This window comes from Panthera tigris, chromosome E1 (genome assembly GCF_018350195.1).
Source record: "Panthera tigris isolate Pti1 chromosome E1, P.tigris_Pti1_mat1.1, whole genome shotgun sequence".
In the NCBI taxonomy this organism is placed as follows: domain Eukaryota; kingdom Metazoa; phylum Chordata; class Mammalia; order Carnivora; family Felidae; genus Panthera; species Panthera tigris.
In genome coordinates, this window is record NC_056673.1 from 4,860,904 (window position 1) to 4,887,890 (window position 26,987).

Sequence of the window (26,987 nt, forward strand, 5' to 3'; positions counted from 1 at the left end):
AGCAAGTCACTTACAAGGTAAAAAGTCGTGTCCTTTTAACTTTCGGACAAGTGGTCACCGTGTCTGAAGGGTCACTGTCTGTGCTGCGTCCCCAGGCGGTGGCGGGAAGGAGCCTGGTAGAGGATGTGGGGAGAGTGCCTAACGCTGCATCTGGCAGCCGAGGTCAGGGTCTCCTGTAAGGCTGCCCTTGTCATTCCTTCATCAGCACGGCCAGGCCTCGGCCTGGCGGGGGGGGGGGGGGGGGTGGGGGGGGGTGGGGGGGGTGGGGGGGTGGGGAGGGTTGCTGGTAGGCAGAGGGGCGCTGACTTCTCTCTGCCTCCTGACTGGACGGGCTGTGCATGTGAGGAGAGCATGTACTCCACCCTCTGCAGCCCAGGGAGGGGCTCACATCCCAAACCCGCCCTCCTCCCAGAGACCTGCAGGCCTTTCCGCGGTGCAGGTGGAGATGTGACCGGCTCAGACGGCCATAAGCTGGTGGGCGCAACTGGGAACACAAAACAGGAGGAGATCTTAAGTTTCTAGCTTGAGGAGACTTCTCAGAAAAGCTGGCTTTTGCCCCTGCAGTGGTACCGAGATGCCCTCAAAACGGGCGCTCACGGGGTATGCCTTGTTCTTCAGGCCTTCACACCCGTTGCCCATGGGACAGACCCCAGGCCCAAAATAGGTGCAGCTGCTACGGAGGCTCATCTCACCCAGAGCTGAGGCCGAGCCGTATTTGGAAACGTATGTCCCCCCACCCCCGTCCTTCCCCGCCCTCCCCACTCTGAGCTTTGAGGCCTCAAGACCTGGGTCCTCCCTCCCTGTCCTGCTCTAGCTTTCTTGGGGACCTCTTCTCCCATTCCCTGTGCCTGGGCCCCTAGTAAGCAGCGGGTAAATGACAGATGAGTGAAGGAGCATCGAAAGAAACACAGGCCTGAATCTTCTAGCAGCCAAGCTTGGGGGAGGCTCTGGCCCTGGGGCTCACGAGCTGCCAGCCTCCAGCCTTGACACCTCACCCCCACGGGCCTCCTCTCCGACACTTGATTCTCCCTTCAGGCTCCTGAGCTGGTGTGAATTGCAAACACCCATTGTTTCAGAAAGCCAAGAAAATCAAGTTGGGGGTTAGGACGGCTCACAGATTTGTAGAGACCCCTGCTGGGGTATTATTGTGTCTTTGCTCCCGATCCTAGGAGGCAGTCAGTACAGAGAGAACAAAGAAGACCACAGGGTTTTCCCCAAGGGCACACAATCTCCACCACTGTACTTTTCTTGCCGGAATTCCGTCTGGCCTAAAGCACTGAGCCCCTGCTGTTCACAGAGCACCTCGATCACTGCTAAAGGGATTGACTTTCTTATGCTCTTAAAAAAGCGTGTCACCCTGTCACCTTCCTCCATTTCCCATTACCTCTGTGTTTTGTTTTTCATCATTATTACTTGAGTGCTTGTGTTTCCCTTACTGTCCTGGAGGTCCGAGGTTCTGGCTTACTTTGATTTTTTATGCTTGAGTCACTGGGTACCCCTGTGTTGATGATAACTGTCCCCTTTTTTTTTTTTCCTTCCAATCTAAGCTGCCCTTTCTCTCAGCAAGCTGGTGTCAGGTTTCTTGATGAAGGTGGTCTAAGAGTGTGTATCACCTGCTCCCCTAAATCTCCTCAGGGCTCCTGAGCGAGGGTCATGTGTACTTTGATAAAAGGCTGAGAAGGCCCACAAAGGCCCGGGTGGTGGGGGCTCCCAGCTCCTCACTGCCATGGAAAGCCCGAAACATCTTAGCTAAAAATAATCAGTGCCCTGAGGGCCTGCCTCCGGACGCATGAGAGCCTCGGGAATGTCTCGGCATTGCTCAGGGTAAACCAGATCACTGCTCAGCTCCAGCAGGCGGCCTCAGAACCTCTGCACCTCAGCTGTTTTTCACAGTGGGATTATTGGTAGGGGCAGAAATAGAGCTCCGTGTCCTGGTGGCCTCCTCACCCCACATTCCTAGGCACACTTTGCTTTATTAAAGCTCTCAGCTGTCACCGTGATCCAAGCGTGGAGAAAGGAGAGACAGCCCTCAACAGCTGTTGGCGGGCTGCAAACCAGCCAGTTTGCCCCCATAAGGACATGTTACTCTTATTAGAAGCTGTGTCCCTCTTATGTCCTTAAGAAGGGGGCCATCTGCCAATCATAAATCAAGATCTCGTCTGTTCCAAATACAGAAGAAGTTGACCATCTTAGTCGGCAATCCCTTTATAGCTGACGAATTTTTTTTTTAATCGTGTGCTCCAGCATGTATTTCTTGTGTAATTAAAAATCATAAAAGGTAATAAAAAATAGGAATCTGCTAAGAGACTTGAGGCTCCATAAAGAATCCAGAAAGTCAGAGGTTTCTGGACAGCATAAGAATCACAGGGAGAGGAAATAAATAACTTCCATGCTCAAACCTCAGGGGAAAAAAAATAAAAGAGAAAAGGGAGGCTGTTTAGAAAAAGGAAAAGTAATCTGAAGTGGCCCTTAATTTGGAGGTAGTGGGGTCCTACCTAAAGAAGTTAGCCAGAAGCGGAGGGACCCTGCACCCTCTTTTGTCATCCTGTTTTGGGGCTCACGTGCAGCAGAACCAGTGGGTACTGCAAATGGGCGAAAGATCACCCACGTTCCTACCAAACGGTCATCTGGCCCCAAGGAAGGAAGACTGTCTGAAGAAGGGGTGGGCTGAGTGGGTGGGCAAGAGAGGGTTGCGGTGGAATCCCTGGAGGAAATCAACACAGAGAGTCAGTAGTTAGAAAAAAATTCACACTCTGGGTTTTGTCAGCCCCGTCCTAACACGCCTGTGCCGATGCCCCCATCTCCCCAGTGTTTCTCAAGTCGGTTTTGCCTGCTGCTCTTTGCGTTTTGGGGTCTAGAGAGATTCCCAGCTCTGCCATTTTGACCTTGAGCAACTTATTCTATTTCAGTGTTCCACGGAAGACGGGAGGCAGTGTGTGCTGGGAGCCCACAGTAAGGGTTCAATAAATAGTGCCTGAGATCATCATCCTCCCCTGCGCTCCCAGGCAAGGCTTCCTCTCTCCTGCTGTGTGGCCTGCTGAGTCCCTATTTGGAAGGAGATCCTGGTTTCATTTCCCCTCTGCAATAACAAGGCCTGTATTTTCTGCAATCATGACATTATGACTTACGTTCCCTTGTTTTACGGAGCAAATGCACTGGCAAAGTTGTTCGTAACAGGGACTCTTAGGAAATTTGCTTTTCCGTTTTACCCTTCACAAAATTAAAGCCTACTAGAGATAGTCATGGATCTCTTCCAGAACCAACTGTTCATCACCTTCTCCTTTGTGGGAAATACGGTGCTTTGCTGATAAGAGGACATATGGGGTCCTACAGCCCCAGAGGTTTTGAAATTTGTGGCCCCAGTTCTGTGTAGAATGCACCGGGGCCTTGTCTATCAATTTGTGAAGTCTGAAGTTCTACAGAATAAGTTTACTTCAAAGATGGCCCTCCCTTCATTCCTTCCCTTTCTCCCTCCCTCTTTTCCTTCCCTCCTTCCTCCCTTCCTTCATTCCTTCCTTCTCTCTTCCTTTCTTGTATTTTAGTATGTATTTTTTCAAAGACTATTTCAGAAAACATAATCATAACATCACATTATACCTTGAAAATGAACAAGAACCCCATGGCACTATCAAATATCCAGTCAATATTCACATTTCACCAATGGGGAGGCGTGTGTGTGTGTGTGTGTGTGTGTGTGTGTGTGTGTGTGTGTGTTGTGTGTATGTCCCTCACAAGGCCGTGCTGAGCACTCGGTGGACGGGTCTGTTAAATATCTTTTAATCTATAGTTCTCCCTCCGTTTCTTTTATGTATTTTTCCTCGTAATTTATTGATTGAGAAAACTGGATTTTTTTTTCAGTTGAGTTCCCCACATCCCGGAGTTTATTGGATCTCGGGTCCCTGTCGCCTACTGTGCGCTTCCATCAGGAGGTGCATAATGTAATGTCCGGTTGTCTGTGTTTTTGCGACACCGGTAGCCACAGTCCATAAGGGGCTCATGATCCATATCACAATTGTGACGTTCCAGTTTTTGCGACTTCTGTATTTACCCGTTTGACAACGAGAGACTGTCTGCTTCCCGGGGCACCCACCTCCCATGGAAGGCCACCTGTAAGCAGTCCTTATCACTTCTGAGTGGCTCTGAGCCACCGCCAGCCTTTTGGGCCAGCCTCAGGCCTGGGTCCCCATGGGACCTGTTCCCACCGTGACTTCCTCCCAGCAGCCGCCGCCCCAGAGAGCCATGTCACTTTGTAGTCTCAGTGTTCCCAGAAAGTACTGAAAGCAAGTCAAAGAGACACGGTCTTTGAGACAAAATTCTCTGAAACCACTGACACGTGAAGTCTGACATTGATATTGGCCTTCTTTCTAGTGACGGATCGAGGAGGTGCTAAACTCCATGCTGGGTGCTGAAGGGAACTCCCCGCTGGGCCTTTGATGCCCGCGGAGTCTCTCCTCTTCTAGAATTGGACAGAGAAGGGAACTTGGCAACTCTTTCTGATAAGTTTCATTATGACAAGAAACAGATGATTCCGGGTTGGAAGGAGCTATTGCCAGCAGCAGCTCAGCCAGAGAGTTATAGTGACTTCCTGCCATTTTCCTCTCTCTTAAGGCAAAGGCAGGTTCACCCTGGGTAAAGGGTAAGATTTTCCGTTGTGAGGCTTTGAAATAGTGCAGACAGAGCCAGGGACTCAGTGGTAGATTCAGACTGAGCTCTTGGACAGGCCCAACACCAGCTCCTTCATTTGTGTGTCCCCGATAGTTGGCACAGTGCTTTGCTAGACTCCAGGGGGCCTTCCTGGTAGGCTGTAGACAGGGGACTCTGCCCCTTGCCCTGTAACCCTATTCAACAAGAGACAGGATTTTCCCCGACCTGAACCTTTGTGTCTCCCTCATGTCATATTGAGGGGCAACTCTTTTAACAAACTCCCCCATTTTGCTCCCCCTGCCAAAGCAGTGGTTAATCTAGGAGTATCTTTTCCTTATGATCCAATCTCATATTTAAAAGCAGTCTTGGGGCACCTGGGTGGCTCAGTTGGTTAAGCGGCCGACTTCTGCTCAGGTCACGATGTCGCGATTTGTGGGTTCGAGCCCCACGTGGGGCTCTGTGCTGACAGCTCAGAGCCTGGAGCCTGCTTCCGATTCTGGGGTCTCCCCGCCCCCTCTGCATCTCCCCTGCTTGTACTCTCTCTCTCTTTCTCTCTCTCCCTCAAAAATAAACATTAAAAAAATTTTTTTAATAGATAGATAAATAAATAAATAAATTAATTAATTATTTTAAAAAAGCAATCTTCCTCTGTTCCCAAATACACACACCAGAGGAGTTTGTCAAGCCATCTGCCTACGGAGATTTCAACATTAGGTATAGAAATCCCCAAGCAATGAACCATTTCCACACAGGGAAGAGAAAACAAACACAACGCTACAGCCTTAAGTTGAAAAGGAAGCAAAGTTTAATGCATGAGAAGAAGCAGCCACATGGGAATTAACTGTAATGGCCAGGAACCATGAAAATACACATTTTGCGTATTTTCTGCCCTGTTCCAGAAGAGAGCTGCTCACTCTTCACTCTCATGGACCACCATCTGGAAAGAGAGTGGGCACTTTGAGTTGCGTCAGACGGCAGAGACACATTTCCTCCTGACCCCTCTCCCCACAAGCGCCAGGGAGTTGCTTGCTTGGGTTTTTCAGGAGGACACAGGATAGTTTTTGGACCTCAGGAGAATACACGACTGCATCCATGGAGGCAGTCACCCCATAGCCTGAGAAACTGGCCCCCAGGGAACAAGCCCCATCCTCAGGGACCTGGTACCCCTGGTTATTTGCCTACAGGTGCAGTGAATGAAGACCAGCACCAGCAGAGGGCGTCTGAAAGATCTCAGCAGGAAAACGCTCCTTCCTTTTCAGGATGGTGTTTTAGTGCAAACTTGTGTTCCAGTGAGACTCTTCTTAGCTAAATGACTTCAAGCAGACCCCTTGCTTTCCTGTGCCTGAGACTGACCAGTTCTAAAGTAAAGGCTCCTCCAAGGTTGCTTCCTGCTCCAAAGTGTCTGCATCACTGTGGGTTCTTCCCAGGTGCCCCGGAGCCACAACCCTCGCCTACACCTGCCGCTCTCCGTCTAGTGCCCATGGGGACCACTCACCCTGCTGGAGGTGAAGTCGCGGGTCTTGGCGCGAAGCTTGTTGACTTGAGATTCTGCAATATCAGCACGTTCCTCCGCCTCCTCGAGCTCGTGCTGAGCTTTGCGGAATTTGGTGAGATGCGCATTGGCCTGTTCATCCTAAAACCAAAGAGCCCAGGCAGGGAAGGTGAGCGCGCGCCTGTCTCAGAGCTCCCTGCGAGGGACAGGCCAGGCTGCTGTTGGAAAATCACAGTGTGTGTCTGACTTACAGCCTCCTCGGCCTGCCTCTTGTAGGATTTGACTTTCACTTGAAGTTTATCCACCAGATCCTGCAACCTCAGCACGTTCTTCCTGTCCTCTTCACTCTAGAAGCAAGGACACAGCGTGCGGCCAGAGGAGGGGGCAGAGTTGCACGAGGTCTGGCCACTTTCTCTGGGGCACTGGGTTGCTTCCTGTATTCTGGAGCGGGAACCCAGGGCGGTGTCTGCGCTTTGCAGAGAAAACGCTTTGCGGAAATGCTTTCTTTCACTTACCTGGTAGGTTAACTCTTTGACCCGCCGCTCATATTTCCTCAGGCCCTTGACGGACTCTGTGTTCTTCTTCTGCTCCCCTTCGAGCTCAAACTCCAGCTCCCGGATCTGCAGAAACGGGTGGGAAGTTAGTCTGGGGCTGGAGAAGGAGCGGTTGAGGCCAGAGAGAGGCTCAACCAGGGCTTCCTCCCACAGGTACCCGCGTCTCCAGTTTCTGGATCTGCTTCTTCCCGCCCTTCAGGGCCAGCTGCTCAGCCTCGTCCAGACGGTGCTGAAGGTCCTTCACCGTCTGCTCCAGGTTCTTCTTCATCCGCTCCAGGTGGGCGCTGGTGTCCTGCTCCTTCTTCAGCTCCTCGGCCATCATGGCCGCCTGCAATTGCATCACAGCACGAACCCACCAAGATGCATACAGAGGTCAGGTGCCCTGGAGCTACCCAAGGACCAGAGTCGTGCTAGAGAAAAAGGACGAGGGACAAGGCGGTCCCTGAGTCCACTCTTCCACAATGGAGCACGAGAAGAGCTACACCAAGTACAGAAAGTAACCCGACTAACACAACCTCCGGGGACTGGATGGAAAATGGGCTCTTCCCTTTGTGACGCTGGCCTCCCTGGGACCTTCCTCACCGCCCCAGGAAATTCTTTGCTTCATTATCACCAGCGTGTGTCTTCAAAGGAATCTGAGACCTGCAGAAGACCGGGTCGGCACCCACAGTGCAGGTTTGGGGATAGTGAGCCGAAGGGAAGGTGGGTCGGGAATGGAGGCGTGGGCGAGCAGAAGGGCTGCGGTGGTCCCCACAAGCATCAGGTGGCACTATGAGAGCTGTGTCTGGTGGGGACAAGCCCGCTCAGGCCCAGGCGGCTTCAGGCCAGGCCAGGTGACATTTGGTGAGATAGTGACATCTCAGAGTTTCATTTTCATGTCTGCAACAAGTGAGATGTTGAAGGAGAGAACAGCATACCTGTCTGTGGGCCTTAGAAATAGACTGTAATCCTTTCCAGTCTTTTTTTTTTTTTTTCTTTTCTTTGCCCCATTATTTATCACATTGGCCTTTTAAATGTGCGGAGGGGATGTGCTGAGTCGATGGAGGGGAGGCAGATTGCAATTTGGGAGCAGAATGCACCCCACGTGTTCCCCCCGGAGAGGCCCCCAGCTGTCTGGTGGGAACTATCTCAGGCTTGGGAGAAGGAGGGGCTTTAATGAAACGCAGATTTGGCCACCACACAGGGACAGCACGGGAGAGCCTTACGTCTGTGATGGCCTTCTTGGCCTTCTCTTCCGCATTCCTGGCGTCCCTGCTGGCATCTTCAACCTCGCTCTGGAGCTGCGTGAGGTCCGTCTCCAGCTTCTTCTTGGTGTGGATGAGGCTGGTGTTCTAGGGCGGGGAGGAGGGCCGTGTCACCCGGCGCGGGTCAGGCCCGGGTCTCTTCCCCTCCACCGGCCCGCCCGCCCCTCACCTGGGTGTGAAGCAGCTGCACCCTCTCGTTGGCGTCCAGGAGCTCCTGCTCAGCCAGCTTCCGAGCCCTCTCCGTCTGCTCCAGGGTCGCCCGCAGCTCCTCGACCTCAGCCTGCAGCAGGTTGGCCCTGCGCTCCACCATGGCCAGCTGCTCCTTCAGGTCCTCCTGGCCCCGGAGCGCGTCGTCCAGGTGCAGCTGGGTGTCCTAGGCGGAGAGTAAAGGAAAGGTCTAGTTGGCGTCGAGGCATGAGGGCCACGCGTCTAGTCGACGTCTTTGAGCGCTTGCGGACGGGAGAGGCTTTCCCGCCAACGAGCCGTCCCAAACCTTCAGCTGCCCCTGGACGCTGCGGAGGTGCTTGAGGGTCTCCGCAGCCTGGCGGTTGGCGTGGCTCAGCTGGACCTCGATTTCATTCAGGTCCCCCTCCATCTTCTTCTTGATCCTGATGGCCTCGTTCCTGCTGCGCACTTCGGCGTCCAGGGCGCTCTGCATGGTCTCCACCGTCCTCTGGTAGTTTCTCTTCAGCTGCTCAATCTCTTCGTCTTTCTCGGCGATCTTTCTGTCGATTTCTGATTTCACCTGTGTCAGTTCAAGCTGGATTCGGAGGATTTTGGCCTCTTCATGCTCAAGGGCAGCCTTGGGAGAAGAAAAACACAGGAAACAGTGCCCGTGAAGGAACAGAGCCTGCTACATCACCCTTTGTGGGGGCATTTCATAACCGTAACTCAACAGCATTCAAAACTATCTTTTAAAAAATTCCCTTTTTAAAGAGCTGGTGAATGGATGAAAAAGATGTGGTTTCTATATACAATGTAATACTACTTGGCGATGAGAAAGAATGAAACCTTGCCGTTTGCAACAACGTGGATGGAACTGGAGGGTATTATGCTGAGTGAAATAAGTCAGTCAGACAAGGACAGATATCGAATGTTTTCATGCATATGTGGATCTTGAGAAACTTAACAGAAGTCCATGGGGGAAGGGAGGGGGAAAATAGTTACAGACAGAGAGGGAGGGAGGCAGACCCTAAGAGACTCTTAAATACAGAGAACAAACTGGGCGTTGATGGGAGGGTGGGGGAGAGGGGAAAGTGGGTGATGGGCATTGAGGAGGGCACTCATTGAGATGAACACTGGGTGTTGTATGTAAGTGATGAACCACAGGAATCTACCCTCAAAACCAAAAGCACATGGTATGTTAGCCAATTTGACCATAAATTATATTAAAAATAAATTTAAAAATAAATTAAAAATTTCCTTTTTAACTTCAGTGCAGAAATCATATCTGTTTCACTGCCGTTTGTTTTTTATTATCTGATCAAACAGTAATAGCATTTAAATCAGCCTATCCCTTAGGAGCATAAAGCGCCTTATGGATGCTTTAAATTCATCTAAGATTCTGCAAGATCTCACTTTTAGACCTATCTTAATGTAATGATTTTTCCCCAATAAATCCAAGATAGTCCACAGGGGTTGTTTCATGCCGGCAGACAGGAAAGGAGCCGGCATCAGGAAGGTGGCTTGGCAGAGATGGGAAGGGTGACACGGGGCGAGGCCAGCGGGCATCCCTGGTGGGAGCTGTCCCCACGGCTGCCTGCCCGGTGTCTGCTCACCTCCGCTTCCTCAAGAGCCAGCTGGATGTCTGCCTTTTCCAGTTCGATCTGCTTCCTTGATTTCTCCAGTTCGTGGATGGTCTTCCCATTTTCAGCGATTTGCTCCGTGAGATCTGCTATCTCCTCTGCAAAGAAATCAGTTTGGGTTTGCACGTGAGCGCCTCCCCACAAGCACCTGCGGGAGGCCCTGTAACCAGCCCGTCCTGGTTCTAAGGTGGCTGTTTCCCAGAGACAAGACAGCGGACAGACAGACAAGAGCTCCTCAGTCACCCCAGCGGGTGACGAGCACCCTCTGGACATGCTCAGAAGGACGCGCGAGCAGGGATTTGCGTCCCGAAGCCATGCCCGCCCCGGTGACAGCACCAAGGCAGACGGCAGGCTGTCTAGAGCTGCTTACGCTCCAAATTCTTGTTCTCTCGCCTCACGGTTTCCAGTTGATCCAAGGCTTCCTCATAGGCATTTTTCAGTTTGAAGAGCTCGGTGCTCAAGGACCGGGACTCCTTCAGAGATGCCTCCAGCTCTGTCTGGCTCTCCTCGCACTTGGTTTTCCATTCGGCTAGCACCTGGAACGCAGGCATGGAAGGGGTCCCCTTCCTCAGCTCTTCTCCAAGCCCCGAACTAAACAGAAGCGTGCAGGTAGCTAAGCCTAAAAGTGCGGCTTCACTCAATACCATCTCTTGCCTTAGTTCCTTGTTCCTGATTATCTGACTGATGGAGATTTCCTCCCACAAATATACCCGAGATCAGTAACATATCAGCAACGGTTGCCATGTCTAAAAAGCCCATGGATCCTTTGAGAAGGAATTCTCTGCCCTTTTCTTAATATGAGAATGGCCCTGAACTTCTAAAGATTTCCTTAAAACTTCGGTTCAAGTCAACCTTCGTGTCCTACTAAAAGAGAGGCTTCCAGAGAGCCTCCCGAAGGGACCCGAGTTAGATTCCCTTGTGTCAGCCCCCCCAGACACACCAGCAGTGTGGGGAGCGGAGACGTATGGAACGGAACAACACTGTAGCAACTGGTTTGTCTCCCCCGACAATGCTCGAGAGGGGCCTCCACCCCCAACCCATGCCCGTTTCATTTTACACAGGGGGAAAAGCCAGCCCGGTGAAGTTCAGGACTTGCCCAAGGTCGCGCTGCCGGTCGGGCCGATCAGGACTGGGACCCAGCCTCCTCCTCCCAGGACTGCAAGGGAGTCCCCAGCACCAAGCGTGCAGCTTGCATGGCGCTGACCCCACACCTTGTCAAAGTTCCTCTGCTTCTTGTCCAGAGCGGCGGCCATGGAGTTGGCCCTTTCAACGTCGACCATCAGGTCCTCGACCTCTCCCTGCAGCCTCTGCTTGGTCTTCTCCAAGGAGGCGCACTTAGCATTCACTGCCTCAACCTGTTCCTCAGAGTCTTGAAGGCGCTGAGCAAGTTTTTTCCTTAAAGAATACGAAAGAGAAGCAGATGCTATTTAAATCTCAATCCTCCTGAACAGCACTATTCATCAAGTCGGAAGCACTCATCTGTGTGACTGAAACAGCCGCCTGTTTTCATAAGCCCGGGAGAATTTCCTGTCTGCTAAAGCACAGTGATCAGTAACCTGCCTTGTGTCTAACCAAGATCAAGGTTGTTTGTCTTCATGAAATGTGCTGCTGCCAGGTCCCTCCAATGGCACACGCAGTGCCACGTTAAAAGATGTTAAGAGAGGTGAGGGAAGGGGCGCCTGGGTAGCTCAGTCGGTTGAGCGTCTGACTTCGGCTCAGCTCATGATCTCGCGGGCTGGGAGTTCGAGCCCCGCGACGGGCTCCGTGCTGACAGCTCGGAGCCTGGAGCCTGCTTCGGATTCTGTGTCTCCCTCCCTCTCTCTCTCTGCCCCTCCCCTGCTTGCATTCTGTTTCTCTCTCTCTCTAAAATAAATAAACATACAAAAGAAAAAAGAGGTGAGGGAACACCTAGTAATGCAACAAAACCATTCCCAAGTACATAGTTCAAAAGTCAGTGCCCTCTGTCAGTATCATTTGAGAGTTCTCATTCCTCTAAAGGCAAATGGAGTTGCGTACTTGGCCTCCTCCAGCTCCTCTGTGCGCTGGATGGCGTCCGTCTCGTATTTGGTCCTCCACTGGGCCACCTCGCTGTTGGCCTTGGACAGCGCCCTCTGCAGCTCGGCCTTGCCCTCCTGCTCCTCCTCGTACTGTTCCCGCAGCAGGTCACAGTCGTGGCGGGAGGACTGCAGGGCGTGGGCCAGCGCGTTCTTGGCCTTGCAAGAGTCAAGGAAGAGGAGAGCCCCCGGTGGATTAGCATTTTGGTGTCTTGCACCGTGACCCTGCTACCATCGCCTCCTGAGTCAAGTTGCTGTGTTTTCCCACAGGTGGTAATGGAAGAGGAGATCAAGGAAGCACTCCCTTGGATTTCCTACCTTACTTTCTTCCTCTAACTGCCTCTTGAGCTCCTCTATTTGCTGGGTAAATGCTTGCTTGCTCCTGGAAAGTTGGGACACTATGCTTTCCTTTTCTTCCAGTTGACGACTCAGCTCACCTGTGTCCAGCAGGAGATATTTTCATTGTATTCACTTTTTCATTCATTCATTCATTTATTCATTCATTCATTCATTCATTCATTCATTCATTCATCAAGTTCCTGCTATGTGTAAGGCACTGTGCTAACATCTGGGGAGAGACTAAATGAGCAGGTGTGGTCCTTTCTTGGGGGAGAAGAGAGGTGTCCATGAAAAGGAAACCAAAGACACAACTGATAAGATATTGTTTTAAACTCCTAGAAGCTTGGAGTGACTTTTGCCAATAAAACCCATTGAGAACGATTGTAAATTTAAACATTACCACCTAGGGGCACCTGTGTGGCTCAGTCAGTTAAGCATCCAACTTCGGCTCCAGTCATGATCTCACAGTTCTTGGGTTCAAGCCCCACATCGGGCTCTGTGCTGACAGCAGAGTCTGGAGCCTGCTTAGAATTCTGTGTCTCCCTCTCTCTCTGCCCGCCCCCCCCCCTCCGCCCCAACTTGCACTCTCTCCCTCTCTCTCTCCCAAAGATAAATAAAACATTTAAAAAAAACAACCATTACCACCTAAAAATGCCCATCAGACCTTCCAGTGGCTGGTGTTTCCAGCTGTTTATTGGTTTGCCATGAAAGAGAACTAATGCTTTCTTAGGACTTTACAGCTAGTAATTTGAGGTTAGACTCTTGGGTAAAGGTGGTAGGTTGAGGTTTCTATGCTTCTGCGGAGGGAAGAGGGGAGAGTTGGGGGGGGGGTGGGTGGAGAGGCCTTATGACTCCAGAGGTGAATTCCCAAGAAATTCCCAAGGTTATTATAGAAAGTGGCAACTAAGCCTCTCTTCTTCCCTGTGTTGGTCGTGGCTGCTAGCAAAGGGTTGACTGATTCACTGGGATGATGGGCTGGAGGAGCAGGGCTGGGGGCAGGGCACATTTCCTAGGTGAAAGCCCCAGATAATGTTTCCCTGTATTTCCACTACTACCCAGCAGGAGCCTATCCAAACCGGCCGTGTTTCTTGATCTATTGTCTGAAACACTTGACTCCATACCACATATCTGAATTCGTGCGAGGCAAGATATGGAAGAGCCAAGAGCCTTATTTCTAGTCCTGTTTCTGACATTTAGATCCTTCTTGATGCAAGGTATTATTGGTGTTGAAAGAGCTTGAACCAGGTGATGTTCTGGATCCCTTCTCATTCTGGTCTGCTTTTCTTCACCCCTGTTTTTACTGAACACTCAATGGTGCCCCCCCTTCGTGATATTTTGAATGATCCCTTTTTTGTTATTCTAATGGCTTTTCTCTGATAATATGCTTTCCTAGAGGTTCTCCCCACACAGTGCTGCCCTTTCCTGTCGACCAGTCGCCCCCCACCATAGGCGACCAGAAGGCGTGGCCCCTCCCATCCCATCGCTCACCAGCCTCCGTCTGCAGACGGGACTTCTGTGTGGCCAGCTCGCTCATGCTCCTTTGAATTTCCTCGTTCTTGCCCCTGGCCTCGCTTAACTGATCCTCCAGAGTTCGGCATATTTTATCTAGATTGGCCTAAAGGATTGAGAAGGGGGAGAGAACCAAGTCCGTATTCAGACCACAAAGACCCAGAGGCGGCTCTCCGCAAAAGCACTGGGCCCGTCCTGCCAGAGCACCTTCGATTTAGACACGCTCTCCACATTGCTGGCCAGGTCGTCGATCTCCATCTTCAACTCGCTCTTCTCCTTCTCCAGCTTCTGCTTGACCCTCTGTAGGTTGTCTATCTGCTCCCCCAGCTCGGCCACGCTGTCCGCGTGCTTCTTCCTCAGGGTGGCCGCCGTGGCTTCGTGCTGCAGGGTGGCCTCCTCCAGGTCCCTGCGCATCTTCTGGAACTCGGCCTCCCGCTTCTTGTTCAGCTCGATCTGGGTGGAGGTGACGCCTCCCGCCTCCTCCAGCCTCTCGCTCAGCTCCTCCAGTTCCCGGGCGTAGTCGCTGCGCTGCTTCTCTGTCTTTGCACGGGTTGCCCGCTCTGCCTCAATCTCTTCTTCCAGTTCCTCAATCCGAGCCTGTGGAGGGCAGCCATTCACCCATGGGCAGTCGGTCCCTAGAGTGACTCACCCTGCATGTCAAGCATGGGCTAGTTTCCATTCTCATTAGATAAACCAAAGTTTAAGCTTCTCCTATAGGAGGAAATGTTGCTCATTTCCTTTAATACAAGTTTTTCCTGCCCCAGCGTGGTCATTACCTCTGCAGTGACCAACCCAGGATATTGTCCCTTCAACTACATGTTGACCCCAAACACCTTTGTTATGTATTTTATTTTAAACTATGGAAAAATTGCTCATCGCTGCTGGGTCAGCCTAGCAGAAAGGCAACCAATGAGGCGGGCATTCCTGTGGTCCTGCCCACCTGCTCACAATGGCTTACAGCAGGCGGCACCCAGCCTACGGTGGGCGACCTTCATGTGAAAGAAAAGTCCAGGATTCCTCCTACCTGTAGCTCTTTGATCTTCTTCTGAAACTGGAGGCCCAGAGTCTGCTCATCTTCCATTTTGCTCTGCAGCTGACTGTATTCGAAATCCTTCCTGTGGAGGGAAATGTGGAATGCGTGAAGACAGAACAGCCAGAGGCTTGGAAGACTGAAAGCAGTGGTTTTAGGACCTACTTCTTGAGCCTTTCATCCAGCTGCTGCTTATCACTCTCCAGATCTAATATGGACTCTTGGGCAAGCTTCAAGTCTCCCTCCAGCTTCCTTTTGTTCCTTTCCAGATCTACACGGAGCTTCTTTTCTTGTTCTAGGGAGCTTTCCAGCTGAAAAGGACACCATATCCTTTTGAAAACAAATGCTCTGCACCAGAGGATTTGGGGGGTTCTTCCAACCCTGAAGTTCTGGGACTCCCAATTAGTACTATTTCCTTACATCATCGACTTGCTGCTCCAATTTGCTCTTGATTTTGCTCAGAGAGTTGACTTTGTCCTCTTCGGCTTGGAGGTCATCCAGGGTCTGCTGGTGGGCCTCTTGGAGGGCCTTCTTCTCCCTGGTCAGCTTTGCAATGGTTTCATCCAACCCAGCAAGTTCTTCAGTAAGGTTTTTAACCTAAGAAGAGGCCACAAGCAATTAGAAGAAGAAATGAAGTCTGGTTCGCAAGGACTACACGAAGATGGAAAGACCCACGGAGAGAGAGTACCTTGTTCTCTGTGGCATGCTTCTCCTTTTCAACCTTGGCCAGGGTCAGCTCAAGGTCATCGATGTCTTTCTTGAGCTCTGAACACTCGTCCTCCAGTTTCCTCTTCTTGGCCGTCAGCTCGGCGTTGATCTCCTCCTCATCCTCAGCTCTCTCAGTCACCTCCTTGATCTTGGCCTCCAGCTGGAATTTGGCTTTGATCAGCTGGTCACACCTTTCCTCTGCATCCAACAAGTTTTCACTTTCCTTAAAAAAAAAAAAAAAAAAAAAAAAGAATCATGACTTCCTTTGATGAGATAAGGTTTGTGACATTTCCAGCACCTTGGTATACATGAAGTCCTTTATGAAGCACCCCAACTAAAAATCAAAAATCCCACCCCAAGTCCAGTTTTTCTAAATAATCAAATCTACAAGAAAAGTTAAAAAAAAAAAATTCTAGACACGCACAGCTTGCACTTGGAGCTGTAGGTCATTCTTCTCTTGTACTAGAGTCACCAATTTTTCCTCCAGTTCCTTCCTCTTCGCCTCTGACTTGGCGAGTTCGTCTTTGGTTTTCTGAAACTCCTCCTTCATGGTGGCCATCTCCTTCTCGGTCTCTGCGCTCTTGAGGAGGGGCTTGATCTTGAAGAAGAGTTTCATCCAGGGCCAGTGCTTGACGTTCATGAAGGCGCGGACGTTGTACTGGATACAGAAGATGGACTCCCTGAAAAGAAAACATCGATTATTTCCAGGAGAGAGCCCCCCCGCCCACCGCTGCCTTCCCCATAGGGCTCATGCTTGAACAGAGACCCTCCTCGACCTTCTCTGCACCATCTTCTGGAATTCCACACGCATGAGAAACCCCCTGCACACCGCTTGTGTCCGGGTGATCAGTTTGGCCAGGCGGTCATCCCGCATTTCTTCCAGCGTTCCCAGCAAGCCAGCCTTGAAGAACACCTTCCGGGGGAGAAGGATGATATGAGTCTGTGTGCTGGAGAAGTCTAAAAGGGACTATGGGCCAGCATCTGTCAGAACCGAGGCATTACCTTGGTATGCCCAAATTTGTACTGAGTGTGGTCAATATCGATGGATGCCAGAAGCTTCTCACAAGCCTTCTTGCTGTCGATGAATTGTCCCTCAGGGATTGCGCTGGCATTCAGCACTCGGTATCTGCCATTGTAGATACAGGGACAATCATAGACCATCAGCAAAGACGTAAACCTTGGAGACCAGCTAGTTTGGGCCTCTCTCCTAATAGGCAAGAAGGCCAAGGTCCAAAGAGGGAAAGAAACTCGCACACAGTCACACTGCTGGGTGATGGCCTTTAATCCAAGCCTCCTGATTCTCAGGGAAGGTTTTTTTCTGCCATATTGGATATCAGACAAGCTCTTGAGAAAACATGGAAGAAAGAAGTGCATACATACTTGGCCAGGAGGTACGTCAATCATTTTACCTGAAACTCTGTACCTGCTCTGTTGAAACGGGCCTTTTCATACCAGTATTTCTCCCTCTCAAATCCCAGCATCTACACACCTCAGCAAGAAGCGTATATGACATTTTATCACACACCTTTGCTTAAAATCTCCATACAGAATCCTATTTGGGAATCCCTTCCTGCAAATGCGGATGCCCTCCAGGACACCATTACACCGCAGCTGGTGCAGGACAAGGCTGTGTTCCATGGCCCCTGAGAAGAGAGGTGAGAAACATCAGCTTCACGCAGGATCTCCTGGAAACTGGGCACCATTTACAGCACCAGCAGGTGTCTTACCTGGAGTTTTGGTTTCATTGGGAATTATACAGCGCACAAAGTGAGGATGAGTCGTTCTTAAATTTGACATCAACTTGTTGAGGTTTTCCTAAAAGAAAAAGACTACATTTGACAGGCTGCTGTAGGCTTTTACAGAGACAGAGATATATCGTAATGAAAAATGAGGCATCTATTTTGAACTTACCATGAATTGTAAAGGACGAAATCTTTTAACTCTTTCTTTGAATACCCCAATGGCTAGAGGTGCAGGCAAGTAACCGATAACAATAGCCTTTTGCTTCACAGTGAGCTGGAGACTAACCATGAACAAAATGCTCTCTAAAATCAATTCCAGAAATGCGTCTGGCTCCACAGGGAGCTTGGGATGCTATTGCCTGTGTCCTTTTGGCAACTTGGAAGGTTTGTGCTGAGGACTCACCCCCTAGGCCATCTAGCCCAACTCCTTGCTGTACAAAGTGATAATGAAATTCTGGACCCACATTTGTTACACCTCATTTACATATTTGTATATTTATATAATTATTATATTATTATAGGTTCATATTTTATCAAACTGCCACTCAGCTCCCCGAGTAACAGCAATCAGATTGAGACCACATTACTATTCTTGAATAAACCAAGGTTGTCTCCATTGCTCATTTTGCAATCGCTTAAACCAACTGCAAGCAAATAAACTTGTATTTTTCTTACCCTGAAGAGGGCAGACACAGTTTGGAAAGAAGAACCCTTCTTCTTGGCAACTTTCTTCTTTCCACTGTCAGCTGAAAGACATAAAAGATGGCGCACACTCTTATCAGATCTACAGGGATCTTTTGGGCCTGTGAACTGAGGCACAGGAGACAGCACGGACACAAGGCGCTCTGTGGAGTCTCTTACCATCTGCCGTAGCAAAGGTGGCGTAGAGGTGTGCCAGGAGCCTGTTGGAGGACTTCTGGTATAAGCCGACCACGGTCTCGTTCAGCGGGTCCTTGTTCTTCTCCAGCCAGCCCGAGACACTGTAGTCCACAGTGCCTGCATAGTGGATCAGCGAGAAGTGCGCCTCAGCCCTGCCCTTGACCACCTTGGGCTTCTGGAAGTTGCTGGACTTGCCCAGGTGCTGGTCGTACAGCTTGTTCTTGAAAGAGGTGTCTGTGGCCTTGGGGAACATGCACTCCTCCTCCAGGATGGAGAAGATGCCCATAGGCTGGATTAAAGCAAAGCAAAATGTGTGTGAGGTACACGTGAGCTGCAGCAGTGAGCCGCAGAGTAGACAAGACGAGGTTACTGAGTGGACAGATCAGGACACCTTCTCGATGAGCTCAATGCAGGCAGCCAGGTCCATCCCGAAGTCGATGAACGTCCACTCGATGCCCTCCTTCTTGTACTCCTCCTGCTCCAGCACGAACATGTGGTGGTTGAAGAACTGTTGCAGCTTCTCGTTGGTGAAGTTGATGCACAGCTGCTCCAGGCTGTTGTACTGATGCCAAAATACAGAGTTCACATGCAAAGTTAGACGTCGAAAACCAAAGACCCATCAGCCTCCCTCTTCACTGCCTCAGGCTCTGCTAACTCATTCACTCCCCCCCCCCCACCCCCAACACGGGCATGTTCTTCAGGGTCTAGCCCAGATCACATCTCCTCCTTGGAGACTTCTCTTAACTTCCAGCTAGAAGGTGTTTCTCTGTCCCCCGAGTCCCCATGGTCGGGATCTCTCCTGTGCACCAAGCACGGTCTGCTTATTTTGTAGTTACTCTTAGGTGCACAGTACATACCTTCTGTTTTCCTCTACAAACTACAAGCTCATCTTTCATTCGCCAGCATGCCTTGTGTCTCTTGTAGACACAAAATATATGCTCTCACGGATGGCTATATGAGAACCTAGAACAGCAGGGTATTTATGTGAAAATCCCGTGACTGGCTTATCAACTTCTCTATGTGGCTGGCTCTTCCTATGCCAATAATTGCATTTGAGTTCTTTCTTTTATCCACTTCACAATGTCTTTTATAAAATTCCACTTACCACGCATCTCCTCCTCTCTTGAAATTATACAGCCCCCCACCCCACAAAGTACTTCTCTTCTACCTGATCCACCCTACGGTGCCCTACAGGGTGTGCTGCTCTGACAGGTTGCTCACCTCAACCTGTTCCCTCTAGGATCATCATGACCAGTCCCTCCACACACAGCCATGTGAAGACATGAGCACTGGGAACACAAACCTCAAAGATCTCAAAGCCCGCAATGTCCAAAACACCAATGAAGTGTTGTCTTGGCAGCTTTGTGTCCAGTTGTTGGTTGATGCGAGTGACCATCCACAAGAACAGCTTTTCATAAACTGATTTGGAAAGGGCATTCACAGCATGGTGGACCTGTTAGAGGAAAGGTCACTGGGGTTGGAAGGTGATGGCCGTCGGGTGCCTGTGTCTCTCCCAGCCTCTAAGCAGCCACTTACCTGATCCACGGTTTGACCTTTGGTAACATACTCATTCCCAACTTTCACTCTGGGGAAGCACAAAGCCTTCAGGAGGTCCGAAGAGTTCAGGCCCATCAGATAGGCTGTTTTGTCGGCCACTGCCAGGAAAAGAAAGACAGAGGGACACCCGTCAGGCTTGGCAAAGTAGAGGAACCACTCTGAAAATCATCCAGATGTTTCAAAGCTTGGTGAAGGTTGTCTTGTTTTATGTTCCATATCTTTATATTTTTAAAAAAACGTTTATTTATTTTTGAGAGACAGAGCATGAGTGGGGGAGGGGCAGAGAGAGAAAGACACGCACACAGAATCCGAGCAGGCTCCAGGCTCTGAGCTGTCAGCACAGAGCCCAATATGGGGCTCAAACCCACATACTATGAGATCATGACCTGAGCCAAAGTCGGATGCTCAAACAACTGAGCCACCCAGGCGCCCATGTTCCATATCTTTAAACTGCTGGTATGTGGCCAACGGAAGCCAAGTCACTCAGAGGATATGATAGCTTTTATGAAAAGGTAGGACTGGGTTCCGGAAAGCCCCGGTCATGTCTCATTGCCTCGGAAACAAGCCCATTCCAGTGATTCAGCAAATGGGGATGGTAACACTAGGCATCAGAGCCCCAGAGAGGTCCACCTCTCCAGGTGGAAGAAGGATTAATTGCTTTCAAACGAGGCACCAAATGATCTCCACGGACCCCCCCCCCCCCCCCCCCCCCCCCGCCAGCTCGGGCTTATGTCCTGTTGTGGTGATTTTGTACCTTCGGTGCCGTCAGGCTCTGCCTGCTCTTCCCGCTGCTTTTGCTTGAACTTCATGTTCCCATAGTGCATCACGGCACCCGTCAGCTTGTAGAGTCCAGACTTCTCTTCTGGGGTGAAGCCCAGGATGTCGATGGCGCTCTGGCATTCAAAGAACAGCATGTTAGTCCGCGGACCCTCGTGATGGAGGAGGGGCACCCCGCACGTATTGCCTCTGTTTTACTTACGTCGGTAGCCAACAGCTCCTCTGCGTCATCAATGCTGGCCACCAGGATTTCACCCTGGCTGATGAATGGGTAGTCATAAGGGTTGGTTGTAATAAGGAGCAGCTCTGAAATGACAGATTCAAAATCAAGAGGTCCCCCAGGTGCAAAGAAAACATCCACCCAGTGGATTTGATCTCCTGGATTCTGGGCTGAGGTTCTCACTGCTAGAGCCCAAATTGAGCTTAGAGTTAGAAATCTCTTCAACAGCTTCCCACTACTCAGGCTGTGGCTGACCATTTAAAGTCCAGGGAAGACTTTGCAGCCTGCCCAGGCAATGTAGATTAGGAGCCCGAGAGAGCATTAGAGTTCTCTTGCCTTGCACATGAATGGTGCATATCAGTGTAGGTTGGGAAAATTTAATACAGAAAACTGGCTTAGTGGGGGTCAGGAGAGGAGCCCCCATGGAGGGGAAGCACAGGTGGTTTTCCAAACCCCTTGAAAGGCTGCAGCGTGTTTCCAGGCTTGGGACCAGAAGGCGGGCCAAGTACAGCCAATGAGCAAAGACCCTGCTCACCTAAGCCTCTGTTGGGTGTGGAACAAGGGGCCAGGTGAAAATCCTGTCCTGGTGCCTCGAGGTATTTGGGGAGAGGTTGGGTCCTACGTCAGGACACTAGGGGGCGCGGAAGGACAATTAAATGCCTAGTTGTTGAGAAGGTGTTTTTGGAACCAGTGCTAAATCCAGTCATGGTTTCATCTTGTTCCTGTCCACTGGATTCTGGTTTTTTGTTTTTTGTTTTTTTCCAAATTGACACATCACTGTCAAAATAGCCTCATCTATTCCTAAAACAAACTTCTTCCGTTGGCTACCTAGTCCCCTATATACAGGTGCAACTTTCCTTGGTCAGGTGACGCCAGAGCCCAGACGCCTCACCTATGAGCTCAGGCTTCTTGTTTGAAAGAATCTGATAGAAGATGTGGTAGCTTCTCTCAGCCTTCAGCTGGAAGGTCACTCTTGATTTTTCCAGCAGATCTATGAACACAAACATGGCACTGTTTTCCAAACCGGCCCCACCACCCCGAGCCGCCATCCTGTCCGTAATCTACTTACAAGTTTCAATATCTGCAGAGGCCAGCTTCCCGGTGGTTCCAAAATGGATTCGGATGAACTTGCCCTATGGGAGGTGGGGCGAGGAAGAGACACCAATGTCTAAGCGGTTGCAAATGTTCCCGCTAGTCTCTTGGGCAGTGTGAACAGGAGCTTTATTTCCCTACCTAAAATTAAGTATGTCTCCTTCTCCCTTCTCTGTCCATTTTGAGGGCCCCCTTTCTTCCATGCCCTTTGCTCCACATTTCCTCCAAACGGCCCCCACCCCATCCAGTCATAAGGTAACAGAGTGATTTTTTTTTTCAAGATGCAAATCAAACCATATCACTTCCCTGCTTACAGAATCCCTCAGTAGCTTCCTGAATAAAATCCAACCCCCTTCTTGTGGCCTCCACATGACCAGACCTCTGTCTTCCTCTTCCCCCACCTCTTGGGACCTACCTCCTGCCCACCTTGCTGCCACCATGAGAACTCTCTCGGGTCCCTTGACTACATAAGGTCTCCCCCCGCCCCAGAGTGTGCTTGCTTTTCCCTTTGTCCTTCCTCATCCTGCAGATCTTGGGGTTCATGGGCCAGTACCCCCACCCCCGATCCCTTTTCTACCATTCCTGTCTTAAGGAGATCCTGCCCCCAGTCACTCCATCACACACCCCATTTGTGGAGCTTTTCATGAAGGCATCATTATCTAAAATGGTCTGGTTGCTGTGTTCCATTCCATCGTTGCCTGTCTCCCCCCCCCCCCCCCACACACAGCCTGTTGCCTCCGAGAGGACAGGAAGATTGCCCGTCCTGAGGGCCCCAGAGAAAACCCCAGCTGAACTGAACTCAGACTCACAAAGCGAGATGAGTTGTCGTTCCTCACGGTTTTGGCATTCCCAAAAGCCTCCAGCAACGGGTTGGCGCTGATGATTTGGTCTTCCAGTGTCCCCTAATGCAAGGAATCGCGGGGAGGAAGAAGCCGCGAGGGACGGGGGAACCACTCCCTGGCCCTGTCACTCCCACCCACCCTTGCTGTCCAGGGCAGAGCCCACCCCTCCTTGACTTTTCCAGTTCAAGTACCGACAAATCCTCAACATGGCCCACTTCACACCCTCTTGCTGTTTTGTAATACAGTGAAACCTTGGGTTGCCAGTAACTTGTTTTGTGAGTGTTCTGAAAGACAAGCAAACACTTCTAATAAATTTTAACTTGATAAATGAGCAGTGTCTTGCAATACAAGTAGTACATGATGCTCAATGTCACATGATCCCAACTGAGCCAATGGTTCTCGAAACTCACTTTGATAACATGAGTGCTTTGGATTACAAGCCTGTTTCTCCAACGAACTCTGCTCGCAAACCAAGGTTTTACCGTCCTTGGGTACACTTGGGTGTCTTGATGTAAAATTCCCATAATGCTTCATTCAGTCCCTCGGTTCTTCAGTTAGTTGGGTCATCTGCATTCATTTTGTACTATTGTCATCTGTTTGTTTGGAAAAGCACGTGTGGCTACAGTTTTCCTAAACTGGTGCATGTGATTCTGCCATAAAAAGAAAAAGCTCTCCTGGCACCTGGGTGGCTCAGTCAGTTAAACCTACTTTGGCTCAGGTCATGATCTCTCGGTCTGTGAGTTCGCGGTCTGTGAATTCGAGCCCCGTGTCGGGCTCTGTGCTGACAGCTCAGAGCCTGGAGCCTGCTTTGGATTCTGTGTCTCCCTCTCTCTCTGTCCTCCCCCACTTGTGCTCTCTCTCTCTCTCAAAAAGAAATAAACCTTTAAAAGATCAATAAAGAAAAAAAGAAAAAAAGAAAAAGCTCTCTGGGCTGCTCCCCAAATGACCTTCCTTAGTTAAGCCTTACATCCCTGTTTCGTAGGAAATCACAGGATCTGGTCGTGTAAGCTTGACCCCACACTGGGTTGTCTGCAGTCACGGGCTCTCTGAGGACTTCAAGTCTGAGCCTGCCCTCCTTGCCTTGAAGAGAGGGGAGTGTGGCCTCCTCACACCCCTCGCTGTGAGGCTGAGACCATGGTCACAAGCAGAAGCAGGGCAAACCCCTCCCCTTCCCTATACCTTCATCTTGGAGTCCTTCTTCTTGGCCAGGTCTCCAGTAGCCGCAATTGTTGCAAAGTACTGGATGACCCTTTTGGTGTTCACAGTCTTCCCTGCCCCGGATTCTCCGCTATTTGTTGTGACCCAAAGAGAGAGAGAGAAAGAAACACGTCCTGTAGGTATAAACTGCCTCCCCAAGATGTCACACAGAGGCCTGGACGTACCCCTGAGCCACAGCGGACACACACCTACTAGACCAATGTGAGAAACTACTCAGAAAGGCAGAGGCCCCAGGGAAGCCTCATCACTTCTGAGCTGCCCCAGCGGCGGGCGATCCCAGTTTCCTGAGACCTTGCACATACCCTCTTGCCCATCACCATCTCCATCTTTTTATCACAGACTCTGCTTTAGGTACTTTCTATTTAAAACAAATTTGTTTAGGCTTCTTTACTTATTTTGAGAGAGACAGAATGTGCAGGGAAGGGACATAGGGAGAGGGAGAGAGAGAATCCCAAGCAGGCTCTGCACTGTCAGTGCAGAGCCCGATGCAGGGCTCGAACCCATGAACCGTGAGATCATGACCTGAGCTGAAATCAAGAGTCAGACACTTAACCGACTGAGCCATCCAGGAGCCCCCTTTCTAATCCACAGAGCAAACAGCACCTTTGCCTCCTGCATTGGAGACAAAGAGCCACAGCTATGACACTTACGTGATCAGAATGGACTGGTTTTCACGGTCTGCAGGAGGAGAAAATAAAATAGAGTTGATGGCGGCAGAAAGAACTTCCCCATTTTGTCAGGCGGTCCAGGTTCACTACGCCAGTCCTCTTGCCTGTAGCATTCTGTGTGGTCCCAGGGGTGGCTCCAAGAGCCTCCTCTTTGACAGTAAGACTCAGAGGGTAAGGCTCTGCTTCAAACCAGCCAGTGACTTCTCATCTAACCAGGCCGGACCACATGACATTGGCAATCTTTATTTTCACCCCGTAGACATGTCGGTTTCATAGGCTTTACGCAATGCTTGCATTCAACCCAAACTCTCTAGCAGGGCCCCTGCAAGGCCCTAAAAGATCTGGACCCTTTCAGCCTAAGTCCCTCTACCCTCCTCTCTTCGTGCTGGAGGGTACAGGCTGGCCCTCCATTCCAGCGCCACCCCCACACCCCCCTCTGGAGACGCACCTGTCAGCATGAACTGATAGGCGTTGTCGGAGATGGAGAAGATGTGGGGCGGGGCCTCCTGGCGCTTCTTGCCTCGGTAGCCCTCCACCACCTCGGGGTTGTACACCGGCAGCCACTTGTAGGGGTTGACGGTGACGCAGAAGAGGCCCGAGTAGGTCTGTGGGAGTGTAAAAACGGGGTGTATGTGTGTGTGTGTGTGTGTGCGCGTGAAAGCCTTTGCTTTTATTATTATCTCACTTTCCTTACGCTAAACTTGTACAGGAGAGATTGATTTCTCTTCAGCAATGGGGCAGATGACTGAGAGAGGGGAGCCGCTGGCCCTCCGGCAAATGACCCTGCCCAGACCTGGAGCTCAGCCTGGCTTTCCTGCCCCTGCCTTCCCTCCCTGCTTCCAGCCTCTCTTCCCAGTCCCCTCTTCCTCTGTCACCTGCTGTCTGTCTCTAACCCCTTCCCTCATCCTCTCCTCCCATTTTGTTGGACAGCTGAGTCAAACACTAGGCTTTCTGATGCTGTTACCCACACAAATGTCCCCACCTGCCCCCACCCCCCACCCCCCAGCCTCTCTTCCCAGTCCCCTCTTCCTCTGTCACCTGCTGTCTGTCTCTAACCCCTTCCCTCATCCTCTCCTCCCTCTTTTGTTGGACAGCTGAGTCAAACACTAGGCTTTCTGATGCTGTTACCCACACAAATGTCCCCACCTGCCCCCACCCCCCAGCACCATCAGATGCCCCAGGAAGTGTGGGCACTCACATAGATCATCCAGGAGGTGTACCGGTCCTTGAGGTTGTACAGCACGGCTGGCTCGTTCAGGTGCGTCAGCATGGCCATGTCCTCGATCCGGTCGAACTTGGGGGGGTTCATTGCATACACGTCCTCGGGTTTGACCACCAGGGTCTGCGTGGGAAGAGGTACAAGGACTACCTGGGGTCCGCTGTGTGTGTTTCCCCCTGCAGGTATCTGTCTGGATCCCACAAAGAGCCTGGATCCCAAGGGGCAAGCCCTGGGGAAAAGGCCCCTCTGACAGCGGGAGAAGATGGGGCAGTGACAGCACGTGATTGTTTCTGTCACTCAGGGATTGTGCCTTTTGCTCTCTGCAATGGTCCCATCTCTGGGCAAGGCTGGCGGGCGGGCAACCTGCCTTCTCCTGGCCTCAAGCAGGGATCTACTTAAACCACCCCATGCAACTAGCCCTCCTTGGGACGGGTCCAGACCATCTTGGTTATGTCTGGCTTTCCCCTTCCCTGCTGCCTCGCAGACCCACTCTCAGCTTCGCCACCTGCCACATCCCAAGAGCCACCCTCCCGGAGCCCCGGTGCATGGTGGCATCGAAGGGCAATTCTCACTGCCTGTTTTCTTCACCCTGACCCACTGACACTATTTCTTCTTCTCTTTCAGATTTTCTTGTTCTTCTTTTAATTTTCTTTTAAACTTTTCTCGGAACATTTCCAGATTCTTCTGGTCTCGATTCCAGAAAGTAGTGAAGTCCAGAATTTCTCCAAGCACCCCCACAATGTTCTGGGCCAGAATGTAATAGGCCACATAGAGGGAGGCTGCCTTTTCACATGGCGCCTGTGTGGTCCACTAGGACCCCCTACCCGTTTCCCATACTTCATACTTTCCGTGCTTCCTCAGATGGCTACCACTAGAAGGAAATAGGGAAACCCAGGCTACCAAGCAAGAGTGTTTTACTAAAGGAGATCTTCTCACAGTTGGACTCCCAACCCCACACCCCTGCGTTGCCCCTAGACTGCTGTGAACATCAGCAAAGGCTCCTGAACGCGAATCGCTTTAACCAGCCACAACCGGGATCTTCGCCCACCCTGCAGCCTGAGGCCAGCGTTACTAGGCTTTCTCCGAGGACACCAGGGAAGCCGTGTGGGCGCGGGCAGGGGCACAGACGCTGGGACCCCAGGGACGGACAGAGGGCCCAGCGGCCTGTAGGGGGCGTGCGCAAGGCTTACCCGGTTGTCTTCGGTTTCCACCGTGACCTTCCCATCCTGAGTACTCTTAATTCTCCCCTTGGCGTATTCCTCCTTTGAGTCGACCACAAAGCAGTAGGTTTTGGCATCAAAGGGCTGGTTCTGAGCCTCGATCCTCTCCTTTTCCGACTTCCGGAGGAAAGGAGCGGCGATGCCGAACACTTCCATCTCAGTGTCACTACTCAT

The 26,987-nt window shown here is 51.0% G+C and overlaps 1 protein-coding gene across 1 annotated transcript; it reads right to left on the reverse strand.

The window, feature by feature from the left end:
- Positions 1–5,347: 5,347 nt before the first annotated feature.
- Positions 5,348–26,987, reverse strand: LOC102966943 (myosin-3). Its single transcript, XM_007085945.3, has 39 exons — positions 26,784–26,987; positions 25,573–25,716; positions 24,823–24,979; positions 24,357–24,384; positions 23,668–23,776; positions 22,456–22,548; positions 21,624–21,687; positions 21,447–21,545; positions 20,537–20,640; positions 20,312–20,450; positions 19,537–19,655; positions 19,304–19,453; positions 18,392–18,562; positions 17,983–18,289; positions 17,797–17,867; positions 17,107–17,194; positions 16,905–17,022; positions 16,382–16,505; positions 16,156–16,292; positions 15,804–16,059; positions 15,360–15,602; positions 15,092–15,268; positions 14,837–14,982; positions 14,666–14,756; positions 13,849–14,238; positions 13,621–13,747; positions 12,112–12,230; positions 11,756–11,952; positions 10,951–11,134; positions 10,110–10,275; positions 9,713–9,837; positions 8,428–8,736; positions 8,104–8,307; positions 7,896–8,021; positions 6,848–7,018; positions 6,652–6,756; positions 6,388–6,483; positions 6,140–6,277; positions 5,348–5,581 (listed from the first exon to the last, which is right to left on the reverse strand). The coding sequence occupies exons 1-39, from the start codon at positions 26,985–26,987 to the stop codon at positions 5,555–5,557; spliced, it is 5,823 nt and encodes a 1,940-aa protein (XP_007086007.2). The 3' UTR covers positions 5,348–5,554.

Bases quoted from the DNA above. Each gene is read 5' to 3' on its own strand.
- LOC102966943 (XM_007085945.3), bottom strand. From the start codon at position 26,987: ATGAGTAGTGACACTGAGATGGAAGTGTTCGGCATCGCCGCTCCTTTC. The intron at 20,451-20,536 runs GTAAGTAAAACA...TTTGAATGCCAG, and splicing joins AGGAGCTGTTGGCTACCGAC to AGCGCCATCGACATCCTGGG. The intron at 11,135-11,755 runs GTACGCAACTCC...GTATTCTTTAAG, and splicing joins GAGGAGCTGGAGGAGGCCAA to GAAAAAACTTGCTCAGCGCC.